Source organism: Platichthys flesus, chromosome 17 (assembly GCF_949316205.1).
Source record: "Platichthys flesus chromosome 17, fPlaFle2.1, whole genome shotgun sequence".
Classification (NCBI taxonomy): domain Eukaryota; kingdom Metazoa; phylum Chordata; class Actinopteri; order Pleuronectiformes; family Pleuronectidae; genus Platichthys; species Platichthys flesus.
The window spans coordinates 19,658,513-19,673,996 of record NC_084961.1 but is presented as its reverse complement, the minus strand read 5'-3'; the positions used below and the strand labels follow the sequence as shown (position 1 = coordinate 19,673,996).

The 15,484-nt window shown below is 41.0% G+C and overlaps 1 protein-coding gene across 1 annotated transcript in view; it reads right to left on the bottom strand.

The window, feature by feature from the left end:
• Window positions 1-15,484, bottom strand: part of LOC133972728 (thrombospondin type-1 domain-containing protein 7A-like) — a 132,957-nt gene that overhangs the window by 21,383 nt on the left and 96,090 nt on the right. Inside the window, exons 10-20 of the mRNA XM_062410306.1 lie at window positions 13,367-13,499; window positions 12,759-12,862; window positions 11,234-11,428; window positions 10,691-10,957; window positions 9,193-9,371; window positions 8,774-8,779; window positions 8,389-8,522; window positions 7,841-7,994; window positions 6,159-6,300; window positions 5,943-6,058; window positions 5,734-5,851 (exon numbers count right to left, since the gene is read on the bottom strand). Of these exons, the coding sequence (XP_062266290.1) occupies window positions 5,734-5,851; window positions 5,943-6,058; window positions 6,159-6,300; window positions 7,841-7,994; window positions 8,389-8,522; window positions 8,774-8,779; window positions 9,193-9,371; window positions 10,691-10,957; window positions 11,234-11,428; window positions 12,759-12,862; window positions 13,367-13,499 (1,548 nt within the window). The remainder of the gene's footprint in view (window positions 1-5,733; window positions 5,852-5,942; window positions 6,059-6,158; window positions 6,301-7,840; window positions 7,995-8,388; window positions 8,523-8,773; window positions 8,780-9,192; window positions 9,372-10,690; window positions 10,958-11,233; window positions 11,429-12,758; window positions 12,863-13,366; window positions 13,500-15,484) is intronic.

Here is a 15,484-nt window from a genome sequence, read left to right as displayed (position 1 = left end):
CATGATCCCTTTACCGAATTCACTCAAAGGAGACATGTGAGAAAAGTCTGAATCAGCATTTGCCTCAAAGGGTTGGCATGTGGATCTTGCTGAATGCAAAAAACCTAAAACAAATAATGCATTCAGCAGAAATCATAGAACTCTGGACCTTTCTAAACTGACATTTTGTTACGCATTTTGGCATTAATTCAGATTCAGAATGTGTCTTCTATCGAATGAAGACCATCCTGGGGACATCCTCAGACAACCGGGCCTTTGCAGAGAGACGATTAACTCCATTTTTTACAGACATGTAGTACGAATTGATACAACCTTAAATGCTGTGACTGTGGAGCCATGAACACTTCTCTTAAAGGGATAGTTCCCAGAAAAATGTAAATTCACTCATCATCTTTTCAACAGTCTGCCAATGGTGGGCAGGGTGAACTGTCTGAGTCTCAGGAGTAGACAGCGTTGCAGCTGAATCCATTAGATCTCTACTTCAAACGTAATGAAACAATAGAAAAACATAACATGCCTCCATACTGCTCGTGTGGAGGCACTTGTCTGCATGCTCGGACATGCATACTTGAAACAAGGTCAATTACACCTTGTTTTAAGCCTAAATGTCCACTGGAAGTGGCTAAGCTAGGGGACGTAGCCCCACAATGGTGTGCCAGAGGGTCCTTGAACGCACCTTGTGGAAGATATAAGCATTATAAGATGGTGTACATGACCTTGGTTCGAGTCCAATATGAATGCCGGGGCTTGCAGACACTTGGATGCAGAATGGAGGTATGTTGTGTTTTTCCTGTTGTTTTATAACGTCTGAAGAAGCGGTGGCAATTTACTTAATTTTTTATTGGATTCGGCTGCAACTCTGTTTACCCCTGAGACTCCAGAAATGTTTTGTTGACTCAAACACTTCCGTCACCCCTTCATCACCATAGTGGTGAGTAGATAATTCGGGAATTTTAAATTTTTCTGTGAACTATCCTTTATTGCTGAAACTATTTGCTTGTGTGATGTCCCTTCTTCCCTTATTTTAGTGGGTGTTAACATAGGCCATTGCCAAAGGGTGGAGCTTGTCAAGCGGAGGGGAGAGCACCTTGTTCTAGACTTTAGCAGATGTCCATTGAGGATCTAACCTGGGATCTCTGGCGGTGGACTGGCTACAACTGCTTGTAGAGCTGATGTTGACTCTCTTTGCAATGTTCTAAGATAAGATATCTTACACATATTATAACAACCACGGGCAGAGTAGACACTAAAACTGCATCAACATGCTTTTCTTTCTCAGTATTAAGAGGCAACAGCAGGTAAATTAGCAAAAGACACTAATGTACCATCTTTTCGTAAGATCTGCAGGATGTTTGGGCCGTTTCAGAGAGAATTGTGTTACACAGGTTGTTCAGAGAGTGAGTTGTGTGCCTAACAATCAAGTGGCAATGAGAGAGAGTTAGGGTTGTGCGCTGCAACAATAACGGCTGGAGCAGAGAATTAGAAGTTAGCAGTTCAGGCTGTTTGTCAGTTGATAAATGCTTCAAATCATCGAGACCCAGTATCTTTGCTGCTCTCATATGCCCTGGCTGATAGACTGCTCTAACGTTCTCACACATCGCTTTCAAATTCAACCATTTAGTTACTACAGCTAGCTTTCAACCAATAGGATGAAAGCGCGGGTTTGGCACCACTGTCAGGCACTGGTGTGCCTCACCTCTATGAGTTTCCCTGTCAGTCACACTGCACTCAGAAGCACTGGTTCAATTCACAAATATAAGATAACACCACCTTGGTGATTCATATGTAATGCATTTAAAAAAAAACTATGGTTGAATCTGGGTCAGTTCCTGTTCTATTCTTGTGGGTCCCTGTTTAACATTATGTGTAATACCTGTGCGGATCAGTGACTACCTGGATGTGAGCCGACAGCTAATCATGCTGGAACTAGTGCTGTGGGTGTATATCATTTATAGCTTGCAACATTGGTACATTAAAAGAGTTTGGATTGAAAAAAAAGGTTTTAAAATAAAGCCAAAACCAGGTGTTTGACAACAGACAGGCACAGAGTTGTGCATGACAAGGATGGATATCTTTTTCACCAAGTTGAAAAGAAAAAATGAAAATAAAGGTCAAAGCTTGCGACAGATATATATTTTATCAACTCTTTTGAAATGGAGGTTGGATTATATCTATACCAGCCAGGCACAGATGAAAAAACAGACAGCCAAGTTTCTGATGCTAGTTTGATGTAAACTGTGAAGTCAGTGCAGATTGGGTCTGTGTCTCCCAGCGAAGTCAGATCGACATTTCAGAAAGGTCCACTTCAGGCTCTGTTCCAGCAGTTCTGCCTGGGTCTGGATCCAAGTTTTCAAATAATAGACAGGTCTAGTTTGGTTCTGTGAACTTCTTTTCCTGGTATTTTTTCAGGTTTGGTTATGAATTTTTTAACACCTTTTTTTGGACTCTCTTTGTCTGGAAATTATAAATGCGACTAATCCATAACATAAATGTGCCTTTAAAGAAAACCACGAGGAGGGGAAGATTATCACATATGACCTTGATTGAGAGCTGTGGGCAAATAAAAAGGTAGAAGCCTCCACAGAATCTGAGCCCCTGTTTTCTAAATAAACCTCACCATCTCCAACATCATGCCGGCTTTTACTATTGGTTGCTTTGCAGAAGGTGGTGGCACCCTATATCCAACAGAAACCTTTCATCGCCCTCCATTTTCATGCTTCACTTTTCTCTCTGCTGTTGAGCTGTGGGTGGTGGGGAAGGCTGCTGGGTAAAGGAAAGCCCATGCCAGCTGTTTCTGTCAAGGTTTGGCTGGAGAACACACAATGCCATGATTATCTATGCACACAGGTTGACATGTGCAGGAAAATAGCTGAGTTTTCACACCTGCCTGATTGATAACAACACCTCGCTGATACCAGGTATGTGCACTACCTTGAGATAACTAATCCAGCTCATTGCTATTCTTGGCTCTAGAACAGAAATTAGCTCCTCCTGGGAAATATGTCCTCAGAGTCAGCCTGGAGATAAAAGACAAACACAGGAAGAAAGAAAATCATTGTCGCCTGGAGCAACGTGGTCTCATGAAACGGTTCGCAAGATTTCGTACTAAAAGGTATTTCCACATTTTTGTAAAGAATCTTAAGAAAATTTTGCGCAAAATTTTCGTAGATAATCATACGAAATGCGCCTTGCAGACCTCCGCATCGCTTTGATAAAGCAAGATGGCGGAGGTTGCTGTATTCTTGGTGGAAAATGTTATATTTTAGCAGTGTTTCTTCATAAAAAATTGTTTTGATGACATCTATGTCGAGATATGTGTGTTTCAGTTTCAATATCTTCATTCATGGTTAAAAAAAAAAACCTATTTTCACAACCCTATTTTAAAGCCGGAAGAACCATACAGAGAACTTCAAATTGAATGGCGTTCCCGTACGTGTGTGTGTGTTTTGTCCTCATCGTTTGTAGTTCTAATGTGTTTTCACTATTATGTGAGATTGCGACCGTGAACCTTGTATGCTTCTTTATGTTTTTTTGGTGTGAGAAAAACACCTCAGTCAGATTAAGTTTTTCTTACTAATAAAACGTTAAAATCTAGTTTTTTCAAGGTTTTGTCCCTACTCAGTGGCGCCCCCCATAGTTTTGCATTGGGCTATGGTAGTGGAGTTCAAGGCCTTTCCAAGACAGTTCATACCATGTATGTTGCATATTTAGTTTCTATCCTGTAAGCCATCAAAACTGACACAGGTGCAAGGTTCAAAGGTCATCTCTGAGGAGCAGGAGCAATCCACAATTTCCCCGCTGACATAATGTTACTCCCGAGGTCAAGTCCTTTACGATGATGTCTTTACTTTTGTTCTACGACAAAGTTTACATTTCATCCTGCTCCAAACCCAGGCCCTCTGGGGTTTACTTTCTCAGACCCCTTCAAGGTCCAAGCTGGATAAAATCTGTAAAATCTGTTTTAAGTGGTATTTAATGGCCTGATATGGTCAAAATATGTATGTTTGCTTTATACATAATCATGTGCTTCACTTTGGACCAAGTTAGAGACACCTTTGTTCATTAAAAACCCAATTTCTCACAACCCAGCCTCAGACTGTTTGCCCTCCTCCCCTCTGGGAGGCGTTACAGGGTAGGGCGGCTCGATTATGGAAAAAATCATAATCACAATTATTTTGGACAATATCGAGATCACGATTATTCAAACGATTATAATATGTGCCCTTATTCTGAAGTCTATGCTTTATTCTTTAAATGACTGGACCGGAAGTACCTGACACTTCCGGTTCCGGTAAATGTAAATGTCCCCATCTGCCCCCCAACTAAAAGCACACAGACAGAGACAGAAAGAGAGGGGTCGGGGTTGGCTATGAGGACCATCATCATTTACCCCCGAACCCCGTCATTGAACGGGTTACATACAACAACAAGCGGAGAATCGTGGGTCCGGTGTGAACAGCCAGGCGGCTGCGCACTGGAGAATGGACGCGGCGCGGCCGCTACATTGTGAGGTGCTGCTGCTCGTCAGATTCTTCGAATCCGAAGTGTTCCCATTCAAGAAAACGGCTGTCACTCTGAATCACCGTGGTGCAGACTTCATATGTATTTTTCATATTAGGGTTAGGGTTAGATGAATGTCCGCCATGTTTTTTGTTTTCACGAAGAGAGAGAAGCGCATAGGTCACGTGTCCCCTGCCTCCTGACTCACGATTTAGTGGAATTCATACGAATTATAGTGAATTACTTTTAGTATAATTTCCTAAGAAATTTTTATGAGACCAGACTGCCTGGGGACAGATTAAAGTTACCACAATAGCTAAAGTCTATATTGGTTTCAGGTCGACTATTTGCTCTTGTTGCCTCTAGTTGCTGTTCTTTTCAAGGACTCATGGAGAGCAGAGTGCTCCCCGAGCACCAGAGCACACACTCGTAATGGACATCCAATCAATGAGCTGATCCTATGGAATTACATGCAAGGACATTATTATCCCTGGCTCATCTGCTTTAGACTGTAACACCATCGTTTCTCACATCATAAAGCGTTTCTAGTTTCCACCATTACCATAAGAGAGGCCAGCTTTCTTTAGCACACAGCTGAGCACCGCTGACCTAAAGCAGTAAGAGATCATCCTCAGCACTCAAACCATTCTGCTGCCAATGCTGTGTGAAGAGGCGGCACTGTTTGAACTTCACTGAAATGTAATAAAACAATAAATTCAACTTCCCATTAAACCGCATGAACAAAATATCTCCTAATTAATCGTATTAATTAATTAATTTGACAACGCAAGACTGAGAGACCCTGCTTAATGCGTTTGTGGCTATATCTAATGTTGAGAAACTAGAAAGGCAAGACAATTAGAACATTTAAAATATTGTATCTTCAAGAAAGTATCAGTTAAATCAACAAGATAAATACATTTTCTACTGAAACTTTGTGGTGCTATCTTCAGAATGTTAGGAACGCAGAAATGAGAACTGGCAGAGCATGGGGAAATTCTACAATTCACCACATTCGACTCCATTGAGAGGACTGCATTACCAAAAAACACCTCACAAGGACAAATTTTTCATAACCTACAGCAGTCAGGATTTATAAGAATGTGTCTTCAGAGAGAAAACACTTTAAACAGGGATTCCACAGATGTTTATACAAAGGTCAAGGTCCCTGTGACCAGGGTTTGAAAAGTATTACAATTGTATATATTTGTGTAAACAGAGCTAAAGACATACCTGACAGCCCACAGGTGTGAGTGCAGTCAGACCATGGAGACCAGTCTGACAGCTGGCAGTTGACTGGGCACTCAACCACACAGGAAGCGTTCATCTGCCACTTCCTCTCTAGACCCAACTGCAAGACAATGCCATGAGCTTTCATCACCTCTGTTTCTTTCTGAATCATTTGAATAGCTGTGGACAATGTGAAATGAAACACATCTCACCTCTTTGCAGAACTTGAGGTCAACAGATTTGCTGTCGCTACGCACACAGTCCAACATGCGGGTTTTGATGCCGTTTCCACACACTGCGCTGTTGCTCAACTGACAGGTACTCCAATCTGCAGGGGGGTGGTGTTTCATCAGCAAAAGGTCAATGTTACCCTTAAATTCTGATGCAACATTTCTGCAAGTAGTCTGCCTTTTCTGTTTGGGTCTCACCGGTGATGTTGTAAGAGTAGTGAAAGCAGTTGCTGTTCAGTTTGCAGGGCTCTGTCTCTGTAGTCGGGGGACACTCCTTCTCTTCTCCAGGCTGGCGGAGTGGGTAAGCGCTCCTCTCACGGGTACTGTTCCCACTACACGGCTGAGAAGCAGAGGAAATCATTCATTTTGTCTGTTCTCACATAAAACACTATCTGCCTTTGTTCAAAATAAAACACTTGTTGAATAAGGAAATAAATGTGCTTAAAATCTTTTAAATAAGCAACATGAGCATGTGTAGTAACGGAGGACATTGAATAATTCAGTAATGGAATCAAATTATATCCAGCTAGAATGTAACCAATGACATTGGGAGTTCTTGAGTCAAAATTCCACTGATTTTCAAATCAGTGGTGATATTCAGCATGGCAGAGTGCCGGGATGACGTTCCCCTCTATCCTACACCGGCTTGCTGAGAGATGATTTCCAAGGTTCATACTCTCTCTCCCTCTGTTTAGTCAACCTTCTCCTAAGTGAATATTTCTCCTGCACGGGGCTCTGCTGGACTGAGTCCCTTTTACTAAGTGGAGGTTCTGAAATAGGGAACAGTGGCACAATAGGGCTGGTACTGAGCAAAATGGAGGTAGGGTTACCACCGACTTTGAAGCACAGTCTCAGAGGGTTGATTTGTCCAGTTAGCCAAGCTTAGAAGGCCATTCAGCGCTGTTTCACACCCTGATGGTGGTAACTACTATTGCTTAAGAGTGCATGTGTTGGTAAAATGTAGAAAACACAGAAGAGTTGGGAATGTAAGGGATTTTATTTAGTCATTACCAGAGATTAAACTGGGCTTTATAAAGATAGTCTTAATGCCATTATAATAGAAAGTGTGACTAAATGTGAGCCATATAGTCACAGCCAAATCCCAAATTAGATTTTAGTTAGGTCTCTCTCTCTTGTTCTGAACAAGGTTTAAAATAAATCACATGTCTGCTTTCTGGTAACAACCTCACTCTCTCAACCTGTTATCAATAATGGAAGATTGTTATTATGTATAAATATCCAATGCAAACTCAGTGTAGAATTTCAGGAGTTACAGCAGCAGTGATGCTTTTGCTGCGGTGTGGTCATGCACACACATTCCTGTGGGTCGCAGCAGCTCAGTGAGATAGCTGTCATGCACAGTTGAGGTAAGAGAGGCACCTGATGCAAGTATTGATTAATTTATGCTTCTGATGGCATCACCGGTCAGGTTGAAATGTCTTGATGTTACCAAAACCTTCATCAATTAGTTATATGAGGCCTTAGCTATGTGGAATGCCTTGATTGTTTTCATGTACCTAAAGCCTTGCTGTTCACTCGAGTAACTACTCTTGAGGCTATGGTTTTTAAATCACAGTGAGAAAAAAAATGAACTTTATTCACATCAATGTGATGATATTGAAGGCGACTGAGCTCTGATGCAGCAGTCTAACTGGATTGCACTCTACTCTCAATCCCTGAGTAATTAAGACGGTTTATATTCTGCAACTGCAATGACTCATTCCCTCATTTCCTGTCAACGGTTCAATATAAGTCATAATCACAAAAAGAAGAAGAAAGAAACATAATGACAGTGAAATGTGAAAAGGATAGATTTTTATGTAAACAGAGAGCACAATAGAAAATTAGCACAGTGCCGAGGAAATAATATTCCTTCTTACCAGTTCACATGAGCTCCAGGTTCCCCAGTCTGATAAAACGCAATCTTCGGGACAGGGAAGCTGGCTGTTGCGGGCCCCCAGTGGCATCTCCTCGGGGTCACACAGATAGTCCTCTACTTGCTCAGAGGGTCCGTCTATAGTGTTCAGCATACACCTGGAAACAAAGGGGTTCAAGGTAGAATCAATCTATGTGTACAATGCCTAGAAATCTGTGACAGCCCCACATCAGTTTTCAATCTACCTAGAATATATCCTAGTGAAAGGCAATGCATTCCTTTGTTAAATATTTCCATAGTGCAACAATGTTGACTACACACCAGGAGAAAATAAATTATAACTCATGTTTAAAATTTTATGGCGACCACATTGGCAAAAAGGAAACAAGTTCAGACCATCCGATCAGAAATTAACATGAAGGCTCATATATCTGATCATCTAAGGAGTCTCGAGTTTGAAAGACAACAGAATACAGACATGTAGTAAACTGGCTAACAAGTACTTAGTACGGGCAGAGAAATGTCCAGTGGCTGGCTGTGTTAATGTCTTACCTGACTTTCCTGGTCTGAACACCTTCACCACAGTTGTCCTTCACATCCACGTTGCTCACCTTCCACACACTCCAGGGCTCTGCTACCCAGACATACTGCCCACAGTCGCTGAGGCAAGGCACAACCTCATACACCTGACGCACACAAACACCACAGTTTATCTGCTTGATCTGTAGTTTAACAGCAAGAATTGTGTGATGTGAATTTTGTATGTGTTCTTAGGCTCAGAACCTAATAAAAAAACCTTGAACAATTAATTAAACTATGATCTAAATAAGACTTTTTTTATTGAACTTAACCCATAAGAACATAACTAAAACAATACAGTAAAACACTATTTCATTTTTTAAAGTAAAATAAATATCATTAAAAATGGATAAGTTACCTGAGCCTGTAGATTGAATCCATTCATCAAGGAAGAAAAAGGGACAACAGAACATGGGTCATTACAGTCATTATGAATGCATACAGCTTCATTTATGTAGCAAACAGTGGATCAAACACACAGGAACATTTTAAATGGGAAAAAAGTATATATTCAATATTAAAATACTAAAAGAGAGCACAGGGATAGACACCACACACCAATGAACCCACACAGGTCTATAACAAAGTTAGTTGTCTATACAAAATTGGCTTTTAGAAATCCATTCATTTAAATTCCATTTGAAACATGAAATATTCCACGATTTGTGCTAAAATAGCAGTTGTTGCATGGGATGGATACGTTTTGAGGATTGGCCTAGAAGTTGAATAAGGAACAAGGAGATTAGGAATGGACATTTCTCTCTTTGACTCTCTTACCTGACTGACGTGATCTAGTTTAGGACAGGGTCTCCCACCATTATAGGGCTTTTCTCTGAGCCACTTGGAGCGGACTTTGACACCACTGCCGCAGGACTTGCTGCAGCGTGACCAGTTGGACCACTCACTTAGTTTGCAGTCAGATGGACATGGGATGATGCAAGCCTCCTCAATATATCCTGTAAACAATCATATAACAAAAAAGCATCATTACAGATCAATGATTATTCCCATAAGAGACTGAACCTGTTTTTCCCAATATAACAAGATATTTTGACATGACTCCAACAAACTGATATAATATAATATTCAATGGTAAATGGACTTAATTTATATTGTTCTAAAGTAAAGTTATTATCACAAGACTGTCAGTCTATCGTTTGAGCCATGTCACCATCTTAGTACAACACTGACGGTTTCACATATTGATATCAGACAAGGACACCGGAAGATACTCCTGATAAAATGTGACAATGCTTCCATGCAGCTACACCGAGGGCAGACACTGATGAACTTGGGATTTAATAGCCATATTGGGGGGGGGGGAGGGGGAGGACTGTGGCAAAATATTTTGATCAGCACAAAGAGTTTAGAGGAGTTCTTGGAAGAGTTTGAAAAGTAATTCAGGTAAGAATTTGCTCAAAAGCAAAAGAGAAGTTATAACTAAAACTGTACTAGCATCTATCATAGCATTTCTGACAACATCTTATCTGTTGATATAAGCTGCTTTTTGGGAACTCATTGGTCTGAATTACTTCAGACCAATGAAATATAAACTTGTGACCACCTGCTTTGCTGCCTTAATAGAAACCTTCCTTAGGGATGAAACCATTTTTCATTAGTCACGGCTGCTGACTCTAGTCTACCCTTGCAGTCCTTTCCCTCACACCTATTAACATACCTAAGATCACTCATCTCCAGCTGTAGCCTGAGGACAAAATATCAGTTGGAAGAAGCAGGCAATTCCAATGTTACTCACACAACACTTTGTAGTATCAGAGTGCCAATCAGCGACTCCCAAATCACAGAGAAACCCAACTAGCAGCATCGACTCTGAGTATCTTGTTACAGTTACAGATAGTTAACATCAGACCGACCCTTACTGGGATGAAAACTTTGACTCATAATGAGAACAAACAAAGACAACCTCATCCCCAAAAGTCCTCTGGTGTGCTCTATGTTTTTCCAGGGTTAAGATGCAAAGTATGACAGAACTGTGATAGTTAATTCCCTTTTCTGGGACATACTTTTGAATGTTAATACAGCTCACAGCACAATGGTCTGACAGATTTGGGCTGCCGGCAACAAATGTAGCTCCAAGTTGCCTAGATTGATTGTTGAATTTACATTTGTGGTCTGACACAAAGGTAACTGACTCTGAAGTGGGTCCAATGTGATCAATCGAAGAGATTGCACCTAATGCAAGCTTAGATTTCCATCGATACATAAACTGCTCAGACCAATCACAATCATTTATTTAACAGCATGTTGAACTTACCATGGCTGTTGCAGCGTGAGGTCTCCACTATGCGGTTGTCCTGGTCGTAACATACCATTGCCTGGTAACGATATCCTTGGCCACACTCCTTGATGTCACCTTGGACCTTCATGCCCAGCTGACCCTCCATACGTCCGTTCTCAGGAAGGACACAGTCGGACCAGTTGCCCACAGGCTGGGCGTTGTATTTGTTACATGGGCAGTACTGTGTCTCGCTCAGGGGATACATTTGGTGGTTTTTACACTGGTCACGCTTTTTGCTCTTCCCTTTAAAAAAGCACAGTTTTTGGAACATTATGATTATTAATTGAACAAGAAATTAATCTCTTACTATTCACACGAGACTTGTTGAATTTGCGCAGTTTGTTAAGTTAATTATATACGTTAAAACAGAGGCTCGGAGGACCTCTCAGGGAGGCTTACTCAAATAATTATTTTTAATTAAAAATCAGGTTTTCACATCTACTGATCTCCCTCTAAAGGTCAATACCATTGGGATAATATAATCTGGAAGTCAACTTGAAGTTACAGCCTGCCACTCACCCACTAGCATCCTCTTGCGAGCCCTGACACCCACGCAGTCGGCAGTGCAGGAGGAGAACTTCGACCAGCTGCTGAGTTGACAGTTTTCCTGGCAGGGCAGCTGGCAGTGCTGGATGAGAGGCGGCATGGAGCTGGCCAACTTAAGACAAGTTTCAACATCTGCTTGCCCTCCATCCTGTTTCCGACATGAAACAGCTACGGACAAATGGAGTGATGGAGTTCATGAGGAGGAAGACTATGTACTCTCAGCATGTGGTGCTTTCCTGCTGAGCTACAGAGTCAACGATGATAAAAAGATTGTTGGGTGGGATACTGTATTGTCCATACTAGCACTAAGAAATACCAGGCTTCAGTATTATGCAACTAGGCACCATACCAGCTGCGACACATGGCTAGCGAGCTTTCAACTCATGAGCACACAGTATTGAGTAATGAGTGCTGATTAGTGAATACAAGGCTAGTCCTATCTTCCTATCTAAAAATTATGTGTATCAATACAACACATCATTTTCAGAGGGGCTTGACTCATCCTTCTAAGTTCTCAGCATGCAGACCTGGTCGGTTAGAATGTGCTGTCTCATCTCCAGTTAGAACGATTAGTGACCAATATTGACTGTGATAATTTCAGGCCATCACCCAGTCTTCTTATATTACATCCACAACATAAAGAGGACACCCACAGATACCCACCCATCAATGGGAAATCAAAGGCCACAAAGTGAGTATGGCCTTCCACACGCTTAATCGAATGAGTGGATGAACAGTAAGAGGTTTATATTGAATTGTCTCACCCCAGTTCAGAGTATACAATTACAGGTAATGGAACACTAGGCTTCCAAGATGGAGGAGCAAGATGCTCAGTATTGAAATCAGATAATGGTCTCTGTCTCTGAGAGTTTAATAGGAACCTGAGTGTGGCCACTGATACAAGTCAATTGTTTGCCTGAATCGCTTCTGGCCACATCTAAGAAAGCTAAATTTAAACACAAAAATCTGTAAAACAGTAATGAAAATTTGACAAAGATTTCTGCTACTTTGAGGTCACTGTGATGGATTGTGCCTTTTAAATATTGTACTAATTGATTTCCCTACCCAAAAAGGACCCTTTGGCTTAACACTTCAGGATTTTAAACACTTACAAAAAAGCATAATATGCAGAAGGAAGTGATATGCACAAGTTGCAGACATTATGATGTCAGAGGATCATTTGTTAAACATGTCAATTTGTGCCTGTGAGCTCTGCTGGTATTGTTGGAACTGTAACATTACAGACCCACTTCTCAGTCCCATAGAATTGAAAGCTAAACCCAAGTTGCAGTCAGCCCTCATTTACTGATTTAATGGAAACAACCAAATCCCATTTCTGCTCATGTTGTCTCTGCTCTGTTTAAGTAATGTGTTCAAATAAAGAAAAAAATCAGTGGGGAACATCTGAGTAGAGAGAGAGAGAGAGAGAGAGAGAGAGAGAGAGAGAGAGAGAGAGAGAGAGAGAGAGAGAGAGAGAGAGAGAGAGAAAGCTATTCACCTCGAATCTGCAGCCCTGGCCCGCACGTCTCCTGAGCTCCAGGACTGTCCTGACGTACTGACCATGGAACTAGCTGGCATCGCCGCCACTTGTGAGTTTTCCACCTGAAGAGGTATGAAGAGGTTGAAACAGTTCTTAGTTAGAATCCCTGGACTAGACAGATAACACAACTAAAAGTTTACAACACTCTTTGCAGGAAAGCACTGGATGGAGAAAACATTGTACTAATAAGGCCCCTATTTTTGGAGCATTGAGCCAACAATTTGCTTCATTAGACTTGTTTGGAAGATGGCTGTAGAGAGACTCCCCTCCCCACACACTTTTCTGACTTTCGTCTCGATTTCTGATATCTTCTGAGGCATATAGTCCAATAATAACTGTTATTTCACACAGTGAGAAGCCAACTCTTTCAGCTTTCAGCTATCAGATGACACCTGAGTCCTATCTGTAAATCTACTAACCATATTAACTTTGTTTTTTATCATAGCTTAAGTCCTTTTGGTACCTGATTATGGACACATCTGTAGGTCTTAACATACATACTGTAACCACCAGTAATTTACAATAACATAGAATGAATATTCGTGTTAAAAAAAAGGACCCATCACCGGTAGCCATGACACACAGATGGAGCCTCGCACTCTCTCTCCTGGCTCAGCACCTCCGGACAGTCTTGCCCTCCGTTGGCTGGTAACTGGATGATAATACGTTTCCTAAGCTGCTTCTTCTTATTGTTACCACCTAAGAGAAGCAACATGAAAACACAGGTAGTGTCAATGAAATGTAGCTAAATAAAGAAAATCAGGCACAAGTACATTTTCAATTTCAACAAACACAAACTCCCTTTAGACTAGCGTTTCAAGTCTGTATCACAGGTAATAGTAGAAAAACATCTTCTATCACACAATATCATTTCCTGTTTTACCTAAGACATGAAAACATACCAGCCATAATGATTTGAATACATGTTATTGCAAGTGAGAATGGCAAAAATATTCTGGAACTGTGGGATTTATTATACAACCATATGAAGCCATTATAATCGTTAAAACCGAGTCACTCAAATTACATTTTTCACTGCCATCCTGCCTTCAAGTTGATGTGGAAGTGAGGACCAACATTTTCTTTTCGACATAAATGTCTCCACGCTGCCTGCTCCTCTCCCTCAGAGTCATCTTTATCAGAGGGACCGTAATCAGAGTTTTCCTCCATGTTGTCTTCCTGCTCTGACACATCCTCCTCTAAATCACTATCTGTTTTCTCATCTTGGAGGATCGGATCAAGGGTCTGTTGCACAATATGACTGGCTGCCATTACCTCAGTTACTGAAATAGCAGCTCACGTACCTTTATAATCGCTCAGAATAAATGGATTCTAATTAGTTAATCATTTATTTTGTGACATTGCTTATGCTTGCAGGTGCAGATATCGTGTCTGTGTCAGGGCCCACTGTGACCTCTGTATGACTATATGATCACTCCAATGCTGTTTTACTCTTCCACTGTCAATTTTCCTTGATTAGACGCTGGTGGCTCTAAATCCATTTCACTAGATACTGGTCAAATTTTGCCCGGAACAGCCTCAATGTACAAACATTTGTAGCACCTCTACTTCTAGTATAAGCATAGATTTTTTTGATCATTATAGGAAATGTCAACAAATTGTAGTATTTTTACTGTTGTCAGACTTCAAAACGGGTCAACTAACAGTAAAGAAGGGTTAAATGCATTAGTGTGGATGTAGCCTAAATGTATGAAAGTAACTGTTGGTGTAGTCTAGTTCTGGTCCCAGATCTTAATAAAATAAAGAGATGTAATTGATGCTGTCTTGAGTGTGTCTCATTAAAAGTGCTGATGTAGAACATATATGATGAAGTGCAGTGGGTCTACATTTTCTGTAATGCACCCGTCTACTCACCCTCTGCAGGAAGTGACCACTTCAAGGGGAAGGCTAATACAATCAAGTGAAATATTGAATTTTACGCCCATCATCTACTCTGTGGTATCCAATACACCTCTATGGGTGGTAGAGGTTATGGACTTTACAGGAAGTCTATGTGAAGCCTATCAGATTACAGCTCGTATACTGCCAGAGTCCTGGTGATTTGTCTTCAGGACTGTGATGATTTACAGAAGGTAGATAACCCCTGTTGAATGTATTAAAAGACGAGAAGAAGCGTCAACACAAGAGAGGGAACTGCACTGTTGGTGGATTGTCTTATTTCCTATCAGAGTTTCTGCCAAAAAAGAAAGATGCATTGATACTGGAAGAAAGAAAGTAATGGAGTGAAGAAAAGATTTGTTCAGCAATTTCAGGGGGGCAACTTTGCCAATATACTCTTTGTATAAAACAAAGCTCAAGAGAATGACAGCCACGCACACACACTGAGGCTAAGTGTTCTGAGCCCTCTGCTGATTCTTTGACAATTAGGTTCTAAATTGAATCAACCCTTTAATAATTCTACCTTTGTGGTCTGCAGCAAAAACAGAATACAAATGGGCTTTCTCAGCCCCATGAGGCTTAAAACCTAAAATAAAAAATTTTACTAGAGGAAGATTCAGATTTTTGGAGATACTGCCTTTCCCTAGAATTTATTAGACGTGACACAACTCAAACAGAATTTGATTATTTGGTATTCCGTCTCAGTGAGCGCGATGATTTTATTATCTGTCTACTTGTGCTGAAATAATCATGAGCATATTCGGTATGCTTCATCATACAAGAAC